The following is a 21,973-nucleotide window of genomic DNA, read 5'->3' on the forward strand; positions in this document are numbered from 1 at the left end:
TATTCTGTCTTTAAAAGGAAATATTTGCTTGCAGTGATGGAAACCCAAAAGAAATAGCATCATGCTAGGAGCCTATGAAAACAGGACCTGAAACTGACTAGTCTGGCTTTGCTGTCCCTGTAGAACAAAATGTGAAAAATAAACAATAATGGTGTAAAGTAAACTAGATTTTTAGAATCCTTTTCAGGGTCCATAAGTCAAGGTGGTATCTATAATGTAAGTAAGGGATGTTTCCTATTATCATTATTTATTTTGAATGTCACTTTAAACATTTATCATAAGGAAAATAAACATTGTTCCTTAAGGCAAGGACCATATATCTTCTTGTGTGTTCGCACTGCACTTCGCATAATGGGGCCCTCATCTTGACCAGGGCTTCTGAGTGCTACTGTAATAAATAACACCAGAGTAGGTGAAACGTGGACTACACATTTTAATGACATTTTATTCCTGGATTTTTTTATGGATACAATTTTGATGAACGCTGTAATCAACATTTTGAAAAAATTTCGATCAGTTGTAAATAACTTGTGATGCTGCTAATTTGGGGGTAATTGTATGACAAAAAAGCCACACGTGCCTCTGTGAATGGAGCAGCACTTTGCCCACTTAAGCAAATGCAGAGTTTTTTCCAAGAGCTCTGAACACTCTGGGACTGGCGTAGAACACAGTGTGTGTCAACTGGTCGATTACACTGGACAATCCAGCTCTTTATCTTTTGTCGCGATAGGTGGGAAGCATCATGTTCTTCAGGTGTCAGAAAGGATACCTGCTGCAAGGCTCAACCACTAGAACATGCCTCCCCAACCTGACGTGGAGTGGAGTACAGCCGGATTGTGTTCGTAAGTGTCACGGGGAAGCTTTGTCCGTACTACAGACTCCTTTGTCCATGTCAGCGGGCTTTACACAGCAAAACTTTGGCCGTTCTGCGTTAGAGGCCAGGGGGCACTGAAATATCATATGTTCTGATTCTCTGTTTGCAAAACCGTAGGGCACTTCTCTGCTGACATAGATACAGCAGATGAGAACAGCCAGATTTGTTTTCTGGTGTTTTTTTTTTCCTTCAGCCAAAGAGTTTGATCTTGTGCCGAGATGAGGCTTGGTGTGTTTCATACTTTTGCAACTGTGTTTAATGGTCAAGACACAGAATCTCAGGCTGGAGGGCCCAAGTAATACTTTTCAGCCAGAAGACCACTTCAGTGGGATGATGTTTCTGTAGGTCTTGAATAAATTGTAGTTTATCTCATTCAGTTCTCCACCATCTTCTCCCTGTTATACAGGGAGGAATTTAATTCAATGTATTGAGCTCTAATTTGGTATCGCGGCATCTAGCGTCTCATCAGAAATATTAGAATTCTTCTCCCTTCCTCTTCTGGGGTGACTTATTACCATGATCTTATCCAGTTAATGTAATTCTGTAAGAGCATGTACTACATACATTTAATTAATAACTCTATATTGGCCCAATGTCGACTGAAAAGCTACACAATCTACAAGAACTAAACCTGCTGAGGGTATGTCTTGACTGCAAAAACAAGGTGTGTTCTTAACTCAGGTTAAAACGGCACTGAAGTCCCAGTAACTCAATTTTTAATTCAGGTTAGCAGCTTCAGTTCAAGCCTGCTGGGGAGTCTGGAGTTGAACTCAAGCTGCTAACCCCAGTTAAAAGCCAAGTTGCTGTGTCTTCCCTGCTGTTCTAACCCAAGTTAGCTCACGCAGGTTTAGAAAGCGGCTTTTACTTGCCGTGAAGACATACGTTTACTGTGGTGCTGGCGAGCTGTGCCACGCATGGTGGTGCCTTGCAACACATGGTTGGGGACACGTGACTTTAATACAGGTGTCTCTTTCTGTGCGCTCTGAAGATGTTGAGATGCCCCACTGAAAGTTATACTGTAAGCATGGGCCCTTAACTGAGAATGGAAGCAATCAGGGTTATGTGAAAGCAGGTCCTTCGATGGGGTAGGGATTGGCAATTTGTGGCATGGAGCACCTTATTACTCTTCCTTTGAGCTGCGGATGGAGGTGGGGAATCTCCTATCAAATGTGGATTGGGATTTTGTGCTATTCTGTTCTACTCAGCTCATTACACTACTTTCCTTACCGTGCTGAGTGAACACCTTCAAACACTGGGCATCACGCTGAATTTAACTTCAGACCAGTGGACTTACTCAAAGCCATAAATTGCTTTGAGCCCGATCCCGCTACCATGGACATCCATGGAAAAATTCCCAATAAGAGCTGGATCAGGCCCTTTACGGGACAGGAAAACATCATTCATAGCCCAGTTCCCTTTAATCACAAGGTCTTGTTCTCTCACTCCCTTGCTCCTAGAGTTCTCTTGAATGTGTTCTTGGCCTTCTTCAGTAGGTTATTTCAGATGTTTATTGTCGTTAGGGCAAAGTGTGCCTACCTGACGTGGCTTAATTGGGCATCAGCCGTTAAAATTCCTAACATGGAGAATCGGAGGAGAAAGATGCAATTGTGTGGTGTGTGGCTGCTTTGCCCTGGCAGAGAGCAGTGTTTCTCCTTAGCTTACCTTTGTAATTAGACTAGATCATACACTCACCTTCCTTGCTGCTGGACTGGAAGACACTGAGTATGAAAAGCAGCTACGGGTGTGAGTGGCAGTTAGTTGCTGCTCTTATGAGAGTTGAAGCAAAAATGTTTCTGTTGCTTGCTTATAGCAGGGAGAAATACCGACTTGCCATCTATCAGTTCTTCTTGAAGCCTCCTCTCCACAGGAGTAGAATTAGGTGCAGTTACTCTAATTTACTGAAAGCCGAATTATCATCTACTGATTAGCATAGAGCCAGGACTCCTACATAGTTACCTAGATTTACCATTTGATTTTCGGGGTGACTTTGGGCTAGTCATTTCTCTGTCTTTGTTTTCCCATCTGTAGAATGTAGATTATAATAACAATAATACTCACCACACAGGGTCTGTTGAGGCTTCATTCATGTTTGGAAAGTGCTTTGAGATCCACAGAAAGGGAGAAATAAGTGGGAGGTTTGGGGAAAGCTTCCTACCAATGAGATGATTAGGTTTGTGTAGTAACCCCCTGCCCCTAGGAAACTGTGGTATGTTTAACAACAGGGCTGCATAGAGCAGTAAATCACACACACACACACACACACACACACACACACACACGATCTCATCGATTTTTAATATCTAAGGGCCAAACCCTGAAAGATTCTGAGTAACTATGGGAACACAGATATTCAGCACCTCTGAAGATTTTAGGATGACCAGACAGCAAGTGTGAAAAATCGGGACAGGAGGTGGTGGGTAATAGGTGCCCATATAAGAAAAAGCCCCCAAAGTCGGGACTGTCCCAATAAAATCGGGACATCTAGTCACCCTAGAAGATTTGACCCTGTGATTCTGCAGACAGATAGGTATAAATTATTAGGTAGGAGGCCAGTCAATAGGGATCCTTGGAACAGAGGCGAAATAAGGAGAGAATCCATCACATGGCCACCGTGTAGAACCACTGATACGATCACAGCCTTAGCAGTTTTCAATGTTCTTCTGCAAAAGTAACTCAAGATTAAAGCAGGATTTGCCTTCAGGCCATTTTCTATCTGCATATTTACACGGTGACACTATGCTGGGACTACGGCCAAAGGAGGCAAGGGGGAGATTAGAAGATTGTCTTTCTTGGCTTTTTTGGCCAGTTAGGTTCAGATAAGGGACTGTGTAAAAATGGCCCCTTCTTGCCCCATGTATTTGCTCACATGCCTGCTGACTTCAAGGTGCAAGGTCTTGCAGAGCGGCAGGAGAATGAGCTAAATTCTATTCTGCCTTGTGCATCGGCAAGGGCCTCTTCAGCACAGTTCCAATTTGGGGATCTTCGTACTGAGGAGGACCTAAGAGGTGTGGGACGAACAGGGCTCAGCTCTCAAATCCTTGGTAGAATTGGAGGCGCCACTAGATGGGAAGCTCGTTCGTTGACTCGTAAACTGATGGCGTATCGGGGAGTGAACTTGAAACCCGGCAGTGTGGCTTTTTCTGCCCATAGATGTGCACGTCTGAGGAATCCTACTGTTCCTTGACACCATTTGCAGGAGTGTTTGGGAGTGCACAGGCTCTGGTTCAGGAGACCTGCTGAAAGTGGCACTCTGCGTTCACACAAATGGGCATCCAACTATTGAGGCAGGCGTCTTTGGCCTGTTGAATTCACTGTATCTGTGAGATGCCCGACCTGGTCATCTTCACTGAAGGGCTTCAGAGAGTTTTAAGCAGGACAAAACTTCCTTGGGTTCAATCCTGACCGCACTGAAGTCAATGGCAAAGCTCCCACTGATTTCAGTGGAGTCAGGATTTCACCCCTTGTGTCGATATCCAGGCAGGTCTTCTCATCTCCACCCTTTCTGTTTTTCCAGCTCATCACTGCAAACAGCCAGAGACCCCATCCCATGCTAATGTAGGTGCCCTAGATTTGCCCTCCTTGGGCTACACCTTGATCTACTCCTGCCAGAGTGGGTACTATCTCACAGGAGGATCCGAACACAGAACCTGCAAAGCGGATGGCAGCTGGACAGGGAAACCACCCATTTGTCTTGGTAAGAGCCCTGAGCCCGCAGGGAGGGAAGGGACTGATTGGCTTGGGTTGTGTCTTGGAGGCACAGGGATGAGCAGTTGTGATCCAAGGGGAATTTGCTGTCTCACAAATTCCAGGATACATCTGAGAGAAGCTGGCAATAGTCTTGTTGTTTTGTGACTGCAGGTCTTGTATAAACGTATAAAGCCTGATCCAACTTGCGATGATGTCAAGGAAAACACTGTCATAGGCTTCAAAGCCAGGTGAATCAGGTTTTTTGACACCAGGGCTAGCAGCTAATGGAGAGTCTCTGTTTTACCTACATTGGCATTTGGCTCTGAAGAACCCTAGTTAAAGTCCCAACAGAAACAGACTCCTCACAGAGATGCAGATGGATAGGAGGGGAATTCCAGATCCCAGAGCTATTCCAGCTATCAACAGGCTGTTTGGGAAGCCGTTTGGGGTACCAGTTACTGGGGGTGAGCACACACACTGTGGGCATAAGAAATGGTAGCTCGATGTTTCTCTTCTCTTGCTGCTCTTTTCTGAGCTGTAACAAATATCCAAGCACTGGGAAACGAGTGTGAAGCGACTCCCACGCATAAATCATGCATTGCCACAAGGGAAGTGATTAAACCATACTTCAGTGTCCCGTAATATTAATTGGCTGCATTTTTGCCCATTCTTTTTAGCTGATATACGACCTAGCGGAAGACCGGTTGGCACTGCCAGGGATCCACCCCTTGCTAAAGTGTCAGGTACTGTAGCATGGCTATTTATGCTGTTGGAAGCATTGATATTCAGTTTTAACACAGAAATGTGGAAATAGAAGGTGGCAAGAAGCAATCTCCAGCTCCCCTGCCTTTCCCTGTTATCAAATCGATCGGAAGGCTAACAAATAGCTTTTAGATTGTTCCCTGCGGTTCTTTAAACTACAGGGCTGGTGGAAACACGCAGAGTCCCCTAACCACTGGGTTCTGTGGTAGGACCACACTTAGACATCCGTGAGAATCACAGCCCAAGGGAGTTAGGCACCTGGCTCCTATTGAATTTCTCTTTTGCGCCGTTGAAAATCTCTTATATGCCTTATATGTCCCCTCGGAGTAGAGCTGGTCAGAATTTTTGAGTCAGAAACTTTTTTTTAATGAAAAATTGTTGTTGTTTTTCCATAAAGAAAACTTACCTGAAAAGCTGTATTGTTTGGGTGAGGAGTTATTTTTTATTTTCCAGTGCTTTGTCAAAACTGGAGATTTCAAAATATCAGAGTTTGGTTTTTTTCCCTTTCTCTCTCCTCCTTTTTTCCTTTATTCCTTTCTGCTGTCAAATACCATAGACTGAACCAGGGCTTGGGGGTTTTCTCACTTTGTTTTTCTTTTCATTTTCCTTTTGCCACTTTTCAAAACTTCCTCAGCACTGGACAAATTGCAGACAGAGGGGCAACGGGACAAATTAAACTTATGTTTTCCAAAATTGGAGCCATTCCAGGGGCCTTGGTCATTCATCTCTCCTGTTTACTCTCTCTGGCACACAAGTTAGGCTCCCAAGGAATGAAACGTTTTAGTCTAATGGAAATCTTTTGTGTTAGTATAGGGGTATCTGGGTGAAATTGAATGGCCCTGTGTACAGGAGGTGAGACTAAATGATCTCTTCTGGCCTTAAACTCTGTGAAAAGTTTGGAAATATAATATGGATCAAAGCGACAGTTTCACTTTTCCTTTCATGCTCCTGGGCAGAAAAAAAAAAGAGGGGGAAAAGGAGGAAGAGGGGGAGATGCTAATTTTTTCAAAACACAAATTGTGATAATTTTTTAAGAACATGACAGGTGGGTCCATGTTCGAATCCTGCAGAATGGAAACCACATTTTTTCACCATTTTTTACATGAGCCCTTTGGGGGAGAACTTTAAAAATCAAATGTACTCTTTAGAGGAAGGATGGTCTCATGATTAAGGCCCTAGTGTAACACTCAGGACTCCAAGGTTCAACTCCCAGCTCTGCCACAGGCTCTCTGTGGACCTTAAACTGCTCTGTGCCTCTGTTCCCAGTCTGTAAAATGGGCATAATAACATTTCCTTTCTTCTGCATTTTGTCTGTCTTTAAATTGTTATTTCTTTGGCTAATACACTATGGCCCAGATTTTTAAAGGTACTTCAGTGTTGCTGTGCTCAGCATTGCAACACTTAACTCATTTAGGAGTCTCAAACTCATTTTCAAAAGAAATGTAGCACTTAGGAGTCAAAATCCCTTTGACAATCAATGGGATTTAGGCAAATGAGATTTAGGCTCATAAATCACTTAGGCCTTGTAATGCTGAGCACAGCACCACATAAGTACCTTTAAAAATCTAGGTCTGTCTCCTACTATGTGTATATACAGCCTCTAGCATGATGAGTCCTCAAACCCAACTGGGGCCTCTCTGCACTACTGTAATACAAATATTATTAATACTTTTGACATTTTGTGCTGTTTGTTTTCTTTCTACCCTTCCCCCACTTGAACAAGGAAACCAGACTGATCAGTTTCCCTTTAGCTTCTAGTCCGTTACACTTTGTGTTTCTCATGTGTTTAGTGAGATCTTTGTGCATCTGAGTTTCCAAACGTGACAAACAATTTTCTATTCATATTCAATTTTTTTTAAATATATTTTTAACCCAGCTGAAATTGCACCTTTAAATAAATTCATTCCTCTGGATCTGCCTGTTGTTTGTCTTTTTTTCTGCCTGTTGTTTGTCGTCTTTTCCTCCCAAGGGATGTTCGCAATATTATCAATCATCCAACAATATGATAGGATATACCTTGCATTCATTCAGCTCTGCTCAAAACCCCCTCTTTCCTCCCCACCCCTCTTTCTTACTGTTTCTAGTTCCCACTGATGTGTTTGCAAAGAATTCCCTGTGGAAAGGCTCCTATGAATACATGGGAAAGAAGCAGCCCGCTATGCTCTCTGTCACTAGCTTTGATCCCACTACCAGTAAAGTCAATGCTACTTTGATAGACCACAGTGGCGTGGAACTGCTGGTATCAGGTAAGGAGTTCTAGCACAGTGGCTTGTATGGATCCACACTCACCGTGGCAGGTGCAGTCAGTCTCTCACACTGAAACGGTGGCCTTTGAAGTCACAAACTGAAGCAGCGTTGTTCTGTTTTGTGAATAATATTGATTGCCTGCTGGATCTTCAACAGAACAGCTGAGCTTTGAAACCTCCACTCTTTGTTAGCGTTAAAGAGACGGAAACCAAGGAGTTGCTGCATCTGGAGTTGCTTGTATATAAGATACAGACTTTTGTTTGCTCTGATTCCAGCTGAAAGCCAGTCCTGAGCTCATGCTTGGGTCCCTTCACACTGCCGTGGCATTCACAATTAGTTAATACAAATGAGGTAAAAAGGCATAAACACCTCCGCCTCATTATCCTCCGTTCCGTGCTTCTTATAATGAACTGGTTATAAAGCTTAAACAGTGACAGGCTAGGTTCTTCCCGTCCTCCAGATGGTTTATTATCCTGTGGAGGTCTGTGGGGTGGTGTTTTGTTCTGGTTTTATCGCTTCGCAGTGACACTTTTATATGGTGCAGGAGTTGTTTCTTGCTTTGGGAAGAAGCAATTATTGTGCCACCATCTCTGGCTCAGGTAGAAAATTCTCTTAAGCTACTTTTATAAATCCAAGCATTATTGTCATCTCAGACTATTTGTTTCACTGGCTGAGCCCCCGCACCTCCATATCGAAATATGGCACCTGTCAGGTTTGCTAGACCAAGAATGTCTGATTGGTAAAACCCCTGTGTCCTTTTCCAGGCATTTACAAGAGAGAAGACATGCACTTGCTTCTCCAGGTTTATCAGATAACAGGACCGGTGGAGATCTTTGTTAACAAGTTCAAGAATGATAAATGGGCTTTAGATGGGCACGTAAGTATATCGGCAAATGTGTACTGTAAGTACAAAACTCTCTTGCGTGGCAGTGTGTGTTAGTGTAGCAGCCCCTTCATGGGTTATCAGCAAAGTCTGACCTTGAGAACCACAGCACAGACCTCTGCCACCTAAGCTGAAAGAGTAACTCACTTAGCTGGTAGCAGTAGTAGGTTGTTATCCTCTGCTGTTAAAAAGGGATGCAACGCTCTCTGCCAGGGCATTAGATTAACATTGCACAAGCAGCCTTTCTCCTATCACTTATGGCCATAAGGCTTTTCATTGCCCAGTGTTGTTAAATCTGCATGTTCTCCAGATAACACAAAAGGAATAGCCAAGAAGGTTCATTCCAGCTCAGCATTATGTCTCGGTTCAACATCCAAAAGAGCTAATCTTTCCCTAAGGACTTGGCTTCCCACACCAGCTTTTGTCTCTGATAGCTTCCCTTGTGCCTCAGAGGCCTCCTGGAGCTTAGGAGGAGGCTTCATCTGACTGACCCATGACCAGATGCAGCCTTGGCTCTGGCTACCTCTGTTATCTGCAGTGTGTGCAGCAGTCATTACAAACAAGATTCTCCCCCCCCCCCCCCAAGGGACAAGTTGTTGGGTTGTTCGGGGTTTGTTTGTTTTTTTTAAATGCTTTCAGCTTTCTGTGCAACTGAACTAAATTAATGCTATGCGTAAACTTGGAAGAGATTGCAAAGACGAAGCAAGTTCTGCTCGTAAACAGGTGGCTAATGTGGCGTCTCGGGTAAAATCCAGCTGCTGCATTTCTCAAGCTGCTGTTGGGAGCCAAGTCCTAAACTTCATGTGCTGCGTCAAACCGCGCATTCCAAGGGTCTGGGTACTTTGCTGGTCTTGTTTTAGGGCAGACTCAACAGTCGGTTGTTTAGTGCCACTCTGCACCTTCAGCTAGAACCTCCTAACAAACAAGCACTTTGCAGGCCTTCAGGACATCCAGTGGGGCATCCGTCTCGCTGGATGCCAGTATTCTATGCAGTGAGAGAGTAGAGCAAGACTACCGAGAAAATCCATGGCGGGCTTCCATTCTCTCAATAGCTACCGCAGTAAATTCACTCATTTTACATGTCACAGGATTATGTTTCGAGCTGCCATTGCTACAGACTCCATCTGGCATCCGAGAATCACGTTGGGTCCTTTCTGCATCTCCTCTCCTCACTATAAATGTTCTGCAGTCTGAAACTTTAGCTGGCAATTGCTAGCCAAAGCAGAATAGACTCCGCTCATTCACCCAAAGCTGGGTTGGCTCTGCAAGACCAACAGGAACAACCCACTGGTTTTGGCAATGAAGTCAGCTGCTGAAAATGCTAAGATTAGATTTCACCCCTGTGCAAAGGGCCAGCATGAGACCTTTACACCTCTTGAACTTCAAAATAAGGCTTCGATTGAAATTATGTCTGTGCTCCCCATGTGGCACTGGGGTGAATTTCACCCTCAGAAAGAATATACATTGAACAGGAGAGAGTGTCATTTGTATGTGGCCACGCTTCTAATGTTAACCAAGCATATCATTAATGTTAATATCGGCTGTTTAGCTAAGTTGATCTTTGTGTGAGTAAATGTGTCCAGGCTTTTGCCGCACACTGTGCTTTGAACAGATTTATGGCCTCACCACAGGGTTGTGTTACATCTGCAGTAAGATGCAATGAATTTTTGAGATGCCATTGTAAATATGATTTATTTGGGCTCCCACGATTACAGGTCTCGTCTGAGTCGTCAAGCGGCACTTTTGTGTACCAGGGCTTTGTACGCGGCAAAGGGTTTGGGCAGTTTGGCCTTCAGAGACTCGGTAAATTTTATTTTATTATTATCTCAATGTCCAGATGGTTTAAGCTGGATTTCGGCACTGGTGAAAGTTTGGAAACATGAAGAGTTTGACCATTCCTGCATTTTGGTTTTCAAATATACTGGGCCCTATCTTCACGTGGTGTAAATTGGCTTAATCCAACTGATGCTAGTGGAGTTGCACTTATTTTATACCAGCTGAGGATCTGGCCCAATATTCCTCGCTGCTTTGGCTGTTGGATCTGTCCATCTTTTAAACATCCGTGCCTCGTCCCTTACTCTCAAGGCAAGTAGGCTTGCTCCTGAAGCAAGGACTGAACTCTTCGTTGGTGATTTCATGCAAAGGATGTCTAGCCTTTCCAAAAAAAAAAAGTATGTTCTTAACTCAGGTTAGCTTACTCAGGTTAAAATAGCAGTGGAGACATGGAAACTCCTCTTTTAACTCAGGTTAGCAGCTTGAGTCGGAAGCCAGGCTTCCCTGCAGGCTTTCACTTGTGCTGCTAACCTGAGTTAAAAGTTGTTGCCATGTTTTCACTGCTATTGTAACCTGAGTTGCGCCCAGGTTCAGAACACTCCTTCTTTCCAGTGTCGGCGTCCCCTTACATCCACGGCGTAAGGCAGTAGCTTTCCCTATGGCAGGGGGATTGGCAGAGTCAATGAGGGCAAAACACACCTCTTTAAGGGTAGCAGAAAGATAAATATCGATCATGAAGCCAAAGGGAAAGACAAGCCATGTGGTCTAGTTGTTAGAGTAAGAGACTGGAGCCAAGACTCCTGTGGATGAAATCTCGGCTATATTGGAAGCAATAGCAAAACTCCCCATTGCCAGCCAGAAATCATGCTATCTTCACAACCTGGCCACGCAGCCCAGGGAGTGAAGTTCAATGGATTGAGGACTGGACTGGCAGCCGACAGCCCTGAGGCGTGGCTCTGTCACTGTCCAGCCTTGGGCAAGCCACGCCACCTTTCTGTGCCTCGGTTCCCGCATCTGTCTAAAGGGGGTGAAACTACTTTCCTGCCTCGTGGGGGTGTTCTGAGGACACAGTCAGGACTATTTCTGACATGTTAATGTCCTGTAGTGGTGGGGGCCTTTGCAGTACCCGGGTACAGCAGACAGAACTGGAGTCTTTTCAGAACACTACCTGCTAGAGAACTGACTCTTAGGTTTTCCATCAGCTGTTGCTTGCTAGTATCTGAGGTATGATTAGCCTGCTGTTACTGCAGCGCCGTGCATGACAACATAAGCAGCTGCCCCACTGCTCCTGTTCCGCCCCTGTCTGCAATCACCCAGTCGCTAGCGGGCCAGCACTAACATGGGGGCCCAGGGAACATGAGTGGTACTGGAGACATGTGCAGCCTCTCACCTCTTACTACACCGCGCTCAGGAGACCCGAGTGCTGTTTGTTCATTATAGTTCTCTGTATTTTCCTTGAGTACAAGTGCCCCATGCAGATGCTAGTTGGCTCCTTTCTGGTGTCGTATGTCCAGAGGGCTCCGTCAGTAAAACGTTAAGGAAAGTTTACAAGGGGGTTCTTACTTTTATTGTAATATGCCAATTTTATTATCTTGTATTTACACGGAGCACCTTTCCTTCCACAAACACCCAAAAGACTTTACACACTATACATAGACTCACGCTATGCATTAGAGATGGGCCCATAACAGAAATCACTCCTCCCACCACTGAAATGCAGCTACCTCTGGGGTGAAACTTGTCTCTTGAAAATTTGGAGGTATAGTTTCTGTGCACCAGCCCACAGCAGGTGATGTTTGAGACTAAAACTTGATGCCAGTGTTTTCAAATGTTCATGCTTAACGTGAGTTACCTAAATCCATATTGAGGCACCTGGAAAGGTGACTTGGTTTTCCAAAGGCATTGAGAATGAAGGGTAACATTTTCAGAAGTGCCTGACTTAGGAGTCCAAGTGCTGTTGACTTTTAGTGGCTCCTGAATAACTTAGGTACTTCTCAAAATTTTACCCTGAGTACCTGCAGCGCCTGTTGATTGCCGTGGGTATTCCAACAGCCCAGTGCCTCTGAAAATCAGGGCAATTTTATTTATGGTTGTATATCTCCTTGGCTCCTTTTAGAAGCCCATTCTTTTCTGAGCAGGCTATACCCTTCCCCCTAAGGGATCTATATAAGAGAGAGACAAACAAACTGCCTGCCCTTAAGGTCTCAGCCCTAAGTGTGCTGGGAGATCCTTCAGAAATAAAAGCCTGCCCTCGGGACACAACCAGTCCAGGTGCATTGTGCAAAGTCCTCCGTGAACAGGTCAACCAAAGCAGTTCTTGTCAGACAGTCCCCCAGTGGGGGCGAGGAGACAGTCGAATGATGAAGCAGGATTGTTTCTGGACCAGGTTTCCTTCAAAACTTTGGTTCAAGGGCATCAGCTATTTCCTTTCTCTCTTTTTTTTAAAAACAAGCTACAGCAATTTTCATCGCTGTTTTATGTACAGAGCAGCGTTAAGCCAGCGCTTCAAAAACTCTGCAGTTTATTTCCATGGCCAGGTGCCAGCTCTCTCTGAAAGTAAATGTGTTGCATTCAGTTCCCACCACTTGCTCCCCAGCCAAACCCAGGAGAGACGTTAATAAGCAGTGACTGGCAGATTGGTGTTGAGGGCACAGGTCAAACTGGCTCCTGAGGGGAACTTTGGAGGGGCTCTTAGGAAACACCCCTTCCTCTGAAAACCAAGCCCTTTTTGCTGCTTCCCGTTCACCCCCTGAACTTGAGGCTCCCAGAGTCACTAGTTGCTTTAGAAAATAGAGGCCTTTACTTTTAGACTTTTTTTCTACTTTATTCATTTAACAAAATACTCCTTTGACAGTAGGTTGGGTGCCAGCCGGAGACTTGGGAGACCTGGTTCAATTCCCTCCTCTGCCACAGACCTCCTGTGTGACCTTGGGCAAGTTACTTAAGCCCAAATCCTCAAAGGCATTTAGGTTCCGAACTCCCATTGAAATCAGTGAAAAATGGGAGCCCAAATATCTCTGAGGATCTGGGCCTTAGCCTCTCTGTGCCTCAGATAATCATTAAAAAGCAGTTCATAGCACTGGCCTGCCTCACAGGGGTAGGTGAGGATAAATTCATTAAAGGTTGTGAGGTGCTCAGATGCTACGGTTGTGGGTGCCAGAGAAGTACTTTAGAGAGTACAGAAAATGGTTTGAGAGACACCACTGATTCTTCTTAATGTTTTCAGGCTGGGATTTTCAAAGCTCTGGTGCTAATGCGAGGCACCGAAACGAACAGCCCTCTTTTCAAATGGGAGGTTAAATTTTGAAGGCACACCTGGCACTTAGGCACTTTTGAAAATATTATCCTACATGTCTAAATGATTTAGGAGCCTAAGTCCCATTGGCTTCCAATTGCATTTAGGGTATGATTTACAGAAAGCACCTAAATCTCGTTTTCAGGAGAGACGTAGGCACTTAGGAGTCTGAGCAGTCAATGGGATTGCAATTCCTAAGTGCCTAAGTCACTTTTGAAAATGGGACTTAGCCTAAGTCACTGAGGTGCATTAGAAAATGTTCCCTCTCGCCTGTGTCGGGTGCCGTGATTCCCATTCCCCTGAGAACCCTGCCTTTAGGCACTGACACTTCAGCATTCTGGTGTTCGTATTTTTACTTTACTTAGGTCTCTGCTGTGTGGTTTGGTTTTTTTAACCATGAAGTCAGTGTTGAAACCTCAAACTAGGCAACATTATGTATTGTACGGTAGCTGCAGTCCAGCCTGTATATGAATCCAAAACTTTAAATTACCTTTACGCTGAAGCATGGAATGAACTTGTTCTAGCATAACTTGAGCAAACCCCAGTTCCCAGCAGCTGTGGTTTAAATGTATTTACTTTCGTTGTGTTTCAGACATCAGCATGATTGAAAATGATCCAGAATCAATAGGACATCATTTTGCATCGAACAGCAGTTCTGTGGCAGCTGCCATTCTTGTGCCTTTCATAGCCCTGATTATTGCAGGGTTTGTGCTTTATCTCTACAAACACAGGTAGGTTTCAGGAGCAAAGCGATTAAAAAAACCTGTTTCATTGCTGAGCTGTGAGGGGCAATGTATGGAGAAAATGGGATCGAAAAGAGCTAGGTGCTGAGGGGAATATTAATATTTCCAAGCTTAGCTTAAGAGAACTCCTGATAGTTCTGCTTTCTGATGTGGTTGGTAAGGTGAGGAAATACTGTAGCAGCATATTTGCAAAGAACTGGGTAATTTAACAACTTCTAAGAAGATTTATAGCAATGCCAGATTAGATAAGGCAAGCACATCTCATGCTTCAGAGTTTAAGACTGATCCTGCCGGTGTTGCAAAGAATTTTTTTCTCAGGATTGGTGCTTTACAGTGAGAGTTGTTGCTTTGGTTTGAAACTTCATGTATGTTGGTCACTGCAGGAGATACGATACAGGACTTGCCTGCCCCATGGTCTGGTCTAGGATGGCCAATCTATGTTAATGATGCCTTTGGGAATCTGGGCATTGCAATGATAGGAAAGCTAAGGGTGAGATTGTCAAAAGTACCGAAGGGGTTTAGAAGCCCAAGTCTCAGAGAATGCTGGTGGGATTTGTGCTGCTCATCATCTTGGCTGCTTTTGAATGTCTCCCCCTCAGTCCATATGCTAGTGACCTGAACATAATTGCTCGCTGGCTTTACGCAAACGACAGATATTTACATCTTGGTAATGCTACTCCTGCACACCACCCGGGGATGAGTCCTACCCCCTACTGTGAACCGAGACGCAGCAGTGGGAACTTGTGTCACTGAATGCTTGAGAACCTGGCCTGGTTAAGCGTAGTTGAATTACCCACAACTCCAGCTGAGGACAGTGGAAGTCCCAGTTGCTTGGCACCTTTCAGGATGACCTTGCAGGCTCAGCAGCCTGCAAACAGATTTCACCTTCCATTGTTTTTTTTGGTTTGGATCCATTACTATTTCCTCACAACTCTTTGTCTTGAAAAGAACAAGATGAACAATGTGGTGGATGGGAGAGCTTAGTCTTGTTTTGCCTTGCAGCAGGCAATTGGGTGTCTCTGAAAAACCTCAAGTCCCGATCAGATAGCAAGACCTCTTTTACAGACCTGTCCTGCTCGCGATTCAGGGCCAGATCCTCAGCTGGTGTAAATCAGCGCAGCTCTGTGCAAGTCAATGGAGTTATGCTGATTTACACCCACTAAGCATCTGGCCCTCCATTCCTGCTTAATGCCATTGGGGCACCACCAATGAGGTAATATTGACCAACTAAGGAAGCACCATAGATATCCTGCAGGCCATATGGGCACATCTGACCCTGCTCAAGTGTAGTGAATTCATTATTCATCATTCATATCTTTCAGTGAGACTAGGTGGGTGAGGTAATATCTTTCATTGGACCAACTTTTATTGGAAGGGACTAGTTTCTGAAATTCAGAGAGCTCTTCTTCAGGTCTGCGGTGGTTAACCAGAATGTCTAAGCTAAATACAAGGTGGGACAGATTGTTAAGCACAAGAGGTTCACATATACTGTAGGAGACCACTTAAAATGAAGTAGGCAATAAACACCTCTGCAGTCATAGGATAATGGAGAGTTAGCTGGCAGTGGGGTGTGTTACAAATTGTTGTAACGAGCCATAAAACCAGGGTTTCTGTTATGTCCATGGTTTTTAGCATCCAGCAGACACTATTTAATTTAAGTTCCCAGGCTCATCTCTGAGTCCTTTCAGTGTCATTTTGGCTCAGCATCCAAGCTGGGAGAAATGGTCACAAGCCAGATACCGTGAGGAACTAGCTGTGATCTCTTTGGATTCTGTTTCTGGCACCCTGCAGGAGAAGACCAAAAGTACCATTCAACGGTTACGCCGGCCATGAAAACACCAACGTCCGAGCAACGTTTGAAAACCCTATGTACGACCGAAACCTACAGCCCACGGACATCATGGCCAACGAGGCGGATTTCACTGTCAGCACCGTGTGCACGGCGGTATAGCACTCATTCTCTCGTGCGGTGAGTGTGAGAAAAGAAAATACTTTGATACTAGGCTGTTGAAGGCACCCGCAGATCGGTCTACCTCCATCTATCTCGTTGGCCCAGCCGGGCTGCAGCAGTCACCATTAAAATGCCAATGTTATTATAAATAGGGTCTCTTTAATGGTGACCACTGTCTGTCTAAACTGACCCACTGTAATCCACACATGCAGTTTATACAGAGCCTCGCTTTTACTTCAACCCAAGTGCCGTGCTGTTAGTTGGACTGAAATGGGCATCCATTCACAGGCAGACCCCTGTTTGCCTGTGAAAAACTAACTTTTAATTGGCATCTTTTGGAATTCTAAGTCCAACCTCCCCCACAAGAGGCACATGCTCACCCCTCATTTTCCTCCTCTGCCCTTTTCCCGCCAGTGAGGAGAACAGACACCTGGTGGTGGTGCGAGGCGTGAGGGGTGGCAAGTGAGTCCAAAATTCAAAATGGAATCATTCCCTTCATAAAAATAAAAAATTACAGGCAGGGAATCTCGCCTAGTGGTTTCAGCAGGAGGCCTGAGTTCTAGTCTCTTGGGAATTCGGGGAGCGTGACTAGCCTTGCAGTGAAGGCACTGGATTGGAACTCAGGAGATCAGGACTGGATTCCTGGCTCTGGCACAGACTTTCTCTGTGACCTTGGGCAACTCACTGAGCCTCTCCCTGCCTCAGTTCCCTCTGTACAATAGGGATAATAGCCCTGCTCTACCTGCTAGGGGCATTGGGAGGATAAATACATTGCAAGATTGTGAGGTGCTCAGATGCCGTGGTGGTGGGGCCCAGATAAGCACCTAACAGTTAGAAAGTTATTACAGTCAGATCTGTGACTCATCTCAGCTTTTGTTAAGGGAAGGAGCGACAGGTTCAGTCAGTCCACTCCGGTGCTTGATCTCAAATGTTTGGGAACCCATCACTGGCAGGCAGATACACCAGGTTGTTATACAGGGGAAGAGATTTGAGATAGTCCCCAACACCCTAGATCCAAACATTCAAACACTGGATCTCATCACTGCAGTTTGGTTCCATCTTTAAGCAGAGGCCGTGATGCTGTTTCTGACACTGCCTTGTGCACAGTGGGAGGAGAGGAGCAAGGTGGCCCAGTGGTATGGGCAGGAGCCTGAGACGTGGAAAAACTGGCTTCAGGTCTGCTCTGCCACTGACTTCTTTTGTGACCACGGTCAAGTCACTTAGCTTCTCTGTGCCTCAGTTCTCCATCTATACAGTGGGAATCATAGCCTTGCCCTATGACATAGGGGGTGGAGGTGGGGATGGGAGGGTAAATACATTACAAATGGTGAGGTGCTCACATATTATGGGAGCAAGATAAGGTATATCTTAGGCCAAGTATACACTAGAAAATATCACAAAAAAGTGCTTTTGCTGGTATATCTTAGACCGGTTTGACGATCAACATAGGTTACACCAGCAAAAGGACTTAATTTTGCCCGCATAAGTTGCATCCCCACCCGGCATTGCTACATCAGAAAAAGTTTATTGCGTAGCCCTAGCCTCAGAAAGATAGTGAAACTGCCCCTGGTTCTCTGGTTTTTGCATGTCTTAATAATAACTTTCTCCTTTCGCTCTCTCTCTTTCTCTCTCTCCTTTCCTCCCCCACTGCCCTAGAATTCTCAAGGGGCAGGTGTCCTGTTGATGATTGTGTTTCACCTCATTTGTCTTCAGTCATTATCTTCCCTACCCCAATCACGCTGAGGCTGTGGAGAAGCTGCTGCTCCTTTGTTGGACTTTGAGTTACTCCAGAGAGAGCCTGCTAGGCTGTCATCCATCCTCCTCATCTTCACCCACCCACCACGTCTTGCAGTGGATAATCAAGCCAACCAAAGTGTCTCCTCCAGCACAGCTCGGGAGAACCTTTCCTTTTCCCCGCCATTGAGCCACTTCCAGTTCCTCCTGGCCAACTTCAAGATCCCAGTGTTGCTGCTCAGAAATCAGACAGTGCCCAGCTGCTGAGCCTTAGAAGGCAGGTGATCTCCTTCTAAATTGCCTTGCCAACCTGCTGTTCATTATCTCAAGAGAAGCAATTAATGCCTGGTGAGGTCTTTTCTAGTGGAGGAAACAGTTGTTTGGGGGCTTCTGTGAAACAAGCACCCCATTGCTTTTGGGAAAAAGCTTTCCTGGCAAAGGGATGGACACAGGTAGCGTGGCACAAAATGCATATGGGTGTAACTGAGACCTCTGACTTCTGGAAGGGAGAGATGATTGGTTTATTTGTTGATTTTTGTTTTGTTTTTTGGCAAGGGCTTTTAGTGATGTAAAAGTCCTGAACAAGGTTTTTTTTTTCTTTTGTTAGAGAGAAGGAAACTCTTTTTTTCCCCTCCTTATTGATTTTCCTTTGTTTTCTTCTGCTGCTGCTGCTAATTTCAGCATCCTTTCCCTGAAATCTCAGCGGTCGCCATGGGGCCAATAGGAATTGAATCTCTCAACCAGTGATTCTTTTTCCCCCCTGTCCCGGTGGTTAATGATTGCTAATCTTCTGTAACTCTTTACACAAACAAAAATGTAGGGGGACAGAAAAAAAAAGAAAACTTCTTTTCCAAAATAAACCCTACCAACACAGATAACTTTTTCCCCTAGTGAGTTCAGAAACCTTTGCCCTTTCCATATTGATCCTCCACAGGGCAACACAGTAAGGGCTTTAATTTCAAATGCAGCACTGCGGGCTGTTTTTCTCAGAGGCCAAAAGGTTGTTTTGACCACAGTGAAAGCAGATAAGACGACTTGATGTTGTTATTGCTCCCTTCAAAGAATGACGCTTTGGTGATGAGACTGATCAGCTCTAATAAAGGGACTTAGGTTTTGATTCGGGATTTAATTCTGTTTGGTTTGAGAACCTAACTTCCTTCGACAGGGCTGAAGTCAGAGAAAGTAACAATGCTGTTTTATCACACCGTGAGCCGACCGCTTAACAGTGTGTGTCAAATGAACTTCAAAGAAGCAGCTTTTTGTTACTGAAGAGGAAACAAAACTTAAAAGCTCTTATTTACATTTAAATTTGGTTTTAAACAGTATCTTTCCCCTGTCTAATACTGTCTAGGTTTCTGTCTGATTAAAACCACGTGGTAGATCTTTTCTTTGCTTTCCCCTTTACTGGAGGTATATATATTTATATTTACATCTATCTATTATTTAGACAGCTGTCTTACAATAAGCAGTGATCTATAGCCTAGTTGCTGAACAGTCAGCCTGCAAAAAAAGGCCAGTTGCGAACCCAGAATCCTGCTGCTCAGATTGATTTGGAAGAGACGCGTGTGTGCATGCGTGTGTGTTTGTGTAGGTGTGCATATTCAAAGCACGGCCCAATGACTGGACGTTGAAGTTACACACACATTCAAATTAGAAAACAGGCATACCTTTTCAAGAGTGCGAGTGAGTCACTACTGGAACAGCTTAGCGAGGGTTGTGGTAGATTCTCCATCACTGGCAAATTTTTAAAGGAAGAGGGCCTGTTTTTCTAACAGATCTGCCCTAGGAATTACTTGGAGCAGGTCTCTGGCCTGCGTTCTACAGGGGCTCAGACGAGATGATCACAGTGGTCCCGTCTGGCCTTGGAATCTCTGAAAAACCAAGGCACCAATCCTGCAATGGATGCCAGTGAGCCATTCAGGTGCCATGGGCTGCTCATATATTGCTCCTTGCCAGTTTGGGTAGTGGGCCCATGCTGACAAAGAGCAGCTCCCCCAGCAGGACACTAGCAACAGGTCATACCAAATGCACTGATGAGGCTAAGACAGCTTCCTGGTGCTACTGGGAGAGGGGGAGTTCCCTTTTAAGTGGGGATTAAAGTGGTGATGAGGAGCTCCCTCTAAAGCAAAGATTTTGTGGGTTATTGTCCCCATTCCATCCCCGTCCCACTTGTGTGCATTGATAGAGGGTCTGGATCCAATTGCAAATTGAGTTAGACAGAGGCATAAGAAAAGAACACCACAGCGTGTGACTGAAGTATGCTGCAGCAGTCAGTATCATAGCCACAGGGCCAGCTTCTTGCCTTTGCCCACGTGTCAATGTGGAGTAACTCCTGTGAGCTCAAAGGAGTTGTCTCCCATTTACACCGGTGTAACCAAGATAAGGATCAGCCCAGGGATTTTAATTTTGCCTGCAAATGGGTGACCAGCTTCAGATTTGAAGATTCGAGACCTCTCTCTGGTCTCCCTCCATTATCCCAGCCACTAGTTTAGCCAAATAAGATCCCTGGCTGATTGCACAGAGCATTATTCCTATCCTTTTTAGCAACCCCATGGTACAGTGTGAGGACCCAGCTCCCCAAGAAGGAGAACTGTGCATTTAGCAAGAGAACATCCTCTTGCAATCATTCATGCTCTGCTGATAATTATTGTATCAAATTGGCAGCCATCTTGACCTTCACACTTACTATTCTGCGTCAGAACTTCAGACCAACAGTGGGGACAGAAATGACTTCCTCCTGCTTCCAGCATACAGACCCCCTGCCACTTGGCCTAAATTAGAATCTTTGGCAGCTGTGAGCAGGACAGGATATATGACACATATTTGAGCAGTTCTGATTCTGTTCAGTAGAGGGCAGTGGTGCACACACACCCCCCCCAAAAAGCAAGCTCCGTTAACAAAAGAATTAAGGGCCCCACATTCTACTTCTCAGCCTTTATGATTTGTTGAGATAATGCATCAGTACAGGAAATACATAGAGGTTTAGAATCCACCAGATGTCTTTTAATAGCATGGCAGGACGAACTGTGGCTCTATTTAAACACAGCACTAGCTGCTTTCAACCAATTAGGTACCAGTTTTCATTGCTGTTCATGCAACAGTTCAAGGGTGGTACTGCCCCATTTTTTTGCAAGCTGGCCGGGTCATGAAATGTGACATTTTTTTTCATTCTTGTGCCCATCGGACTTGCATTATGTTTAAAAGAAAAAAAAAAGAAAGAAAGAAAAAAATCCCTCTTTTGTACAGAGATATATTTTTATGAAACAAAAGTTTGTACAGTTAAAAAAAGACACAATGTAAATGGGTTTTTTTTTCATTATTGTAGTAAACAGTAGTGGAAGATTGGCTTTTTTGTAAATGTAATACAATGTATAAATATGGTTTACATTAAAAAATTGTAAATATGTAATCTATACATACACTTGGCTTGTCTGCAGTATATTCCATTTAATTTATCTGTCTCTGTATATGAGGCTTCTCATTGTGTCCAGGCATACTTTACTGAATTTGAAAGCTATTTTAAATTTTTGAATTAAAATAAAATATAAATTTTTGCATTGCTTTTCTTACATTTTCCTGGCATTTTTTCATATGCTTCCAAGGATCTCCTCATTCTACTCTGCAAAGAGGCTATAAACACCAGCCACAAAAGCTGGGAAAGGCCTCTACATATCTCCTGAGAACAGAGGCTATGGACACCAACCACGGAACCTCTCCACATCTCCTGAGAGCAGGAGGTTTCAGACAGCCTGTAGATAAACCTAGATATGGATGGGCTGAGAGCACAGAGGAGTCTCGTTGCTGTACTGAATCTTTGCTGTCTTTCCTTCATGCAGTTCTAATCTAGAATGGGAGTGGGGGGAAGGCTGCAGGTCAGAACTGAACAGTATTGACAAAGCTGAGGAGGGGAAACCCAAGACTGGCCTTGCAGGGAATGCGGCAGAGTGGGAGTTAGATGCAAAGGTAGAGAGTGCCCAGGACTGGAATAGCAGTGGGGTTCAAAAGATGTGTTGGCAGAGCTGGG

General features: G+C 44.7%; 1 protein-coding gene across 7 annotated transcripts in view; it reads left to right on the forward strand.

The window, feature by feature from the left end:
• CSMD2 (CUB and Sushi multiple domains 2) overlaps window positions 1-21,457 on the forward strand; it is a 541,235-nt gene extending 519,778 nt beyond the window's left edge. For 5 of the 7 annotated variants that reach the window (XM_073317325.2, XM_073317333.2, XM_073317332.2 and 2 more), the window contains 9 exons: window positions 731-842; window positions 4,389-4,568; window positions 5,239-5,304; window positions 7,408-7,569; window positions 8,335-8,447; window positions 10,169-10,256; window positions 14,114-14,252; window positions 16,056-16,233; window positions 17,872-21,457. In XM_073317325.2, coding sequence (XP_073173426.2) covers window positions 731-842; window positions 4,389-4,568; window positions 5,239-5,304; window positions 7,408-7,569; window positions 8,335-8,447; window positions 10,169-10,256; window positions 14,114-14,252; window positions 16,056-16,215 — 1,020 coding nt within the window. In that variant the 3' untranslated portion in view covers window positions 16,216-16,233; window positions 17,872-21,457. Of the gene's footprint in view, window positions 1-17; window positions 843-4,388; window positions 4,569-5,238; window positions 5,305-7,407; window positions 7,570-8,334; window positions 8,448-10,168; window positions 10,257-14,113; window positions 14,253-16,055; window positions 16,234-17,871 lie in introns of those variants that run through there. The other 2 variants (XM_073317326.2, XM_073317335.2) reach the window with 2 other exon arrangements.
• Window positions 21,458-21,973: the final 516 nt, after the last annotated feature.

Source organism: Lepidochelys kempii, chromosome 19, assembly GCF_965140285.1.
Source record: "Lepidochelys kempii isolate rLepKem1 chromosome 19, rLepKem1.hap1, whole genome shotgun sequence".
Lineage (NCBI taxonomy): Eukaryota > Metazoa > Chordata > Testudines > Cheloniidae > Lepidochelys > Lepidochelys kempii.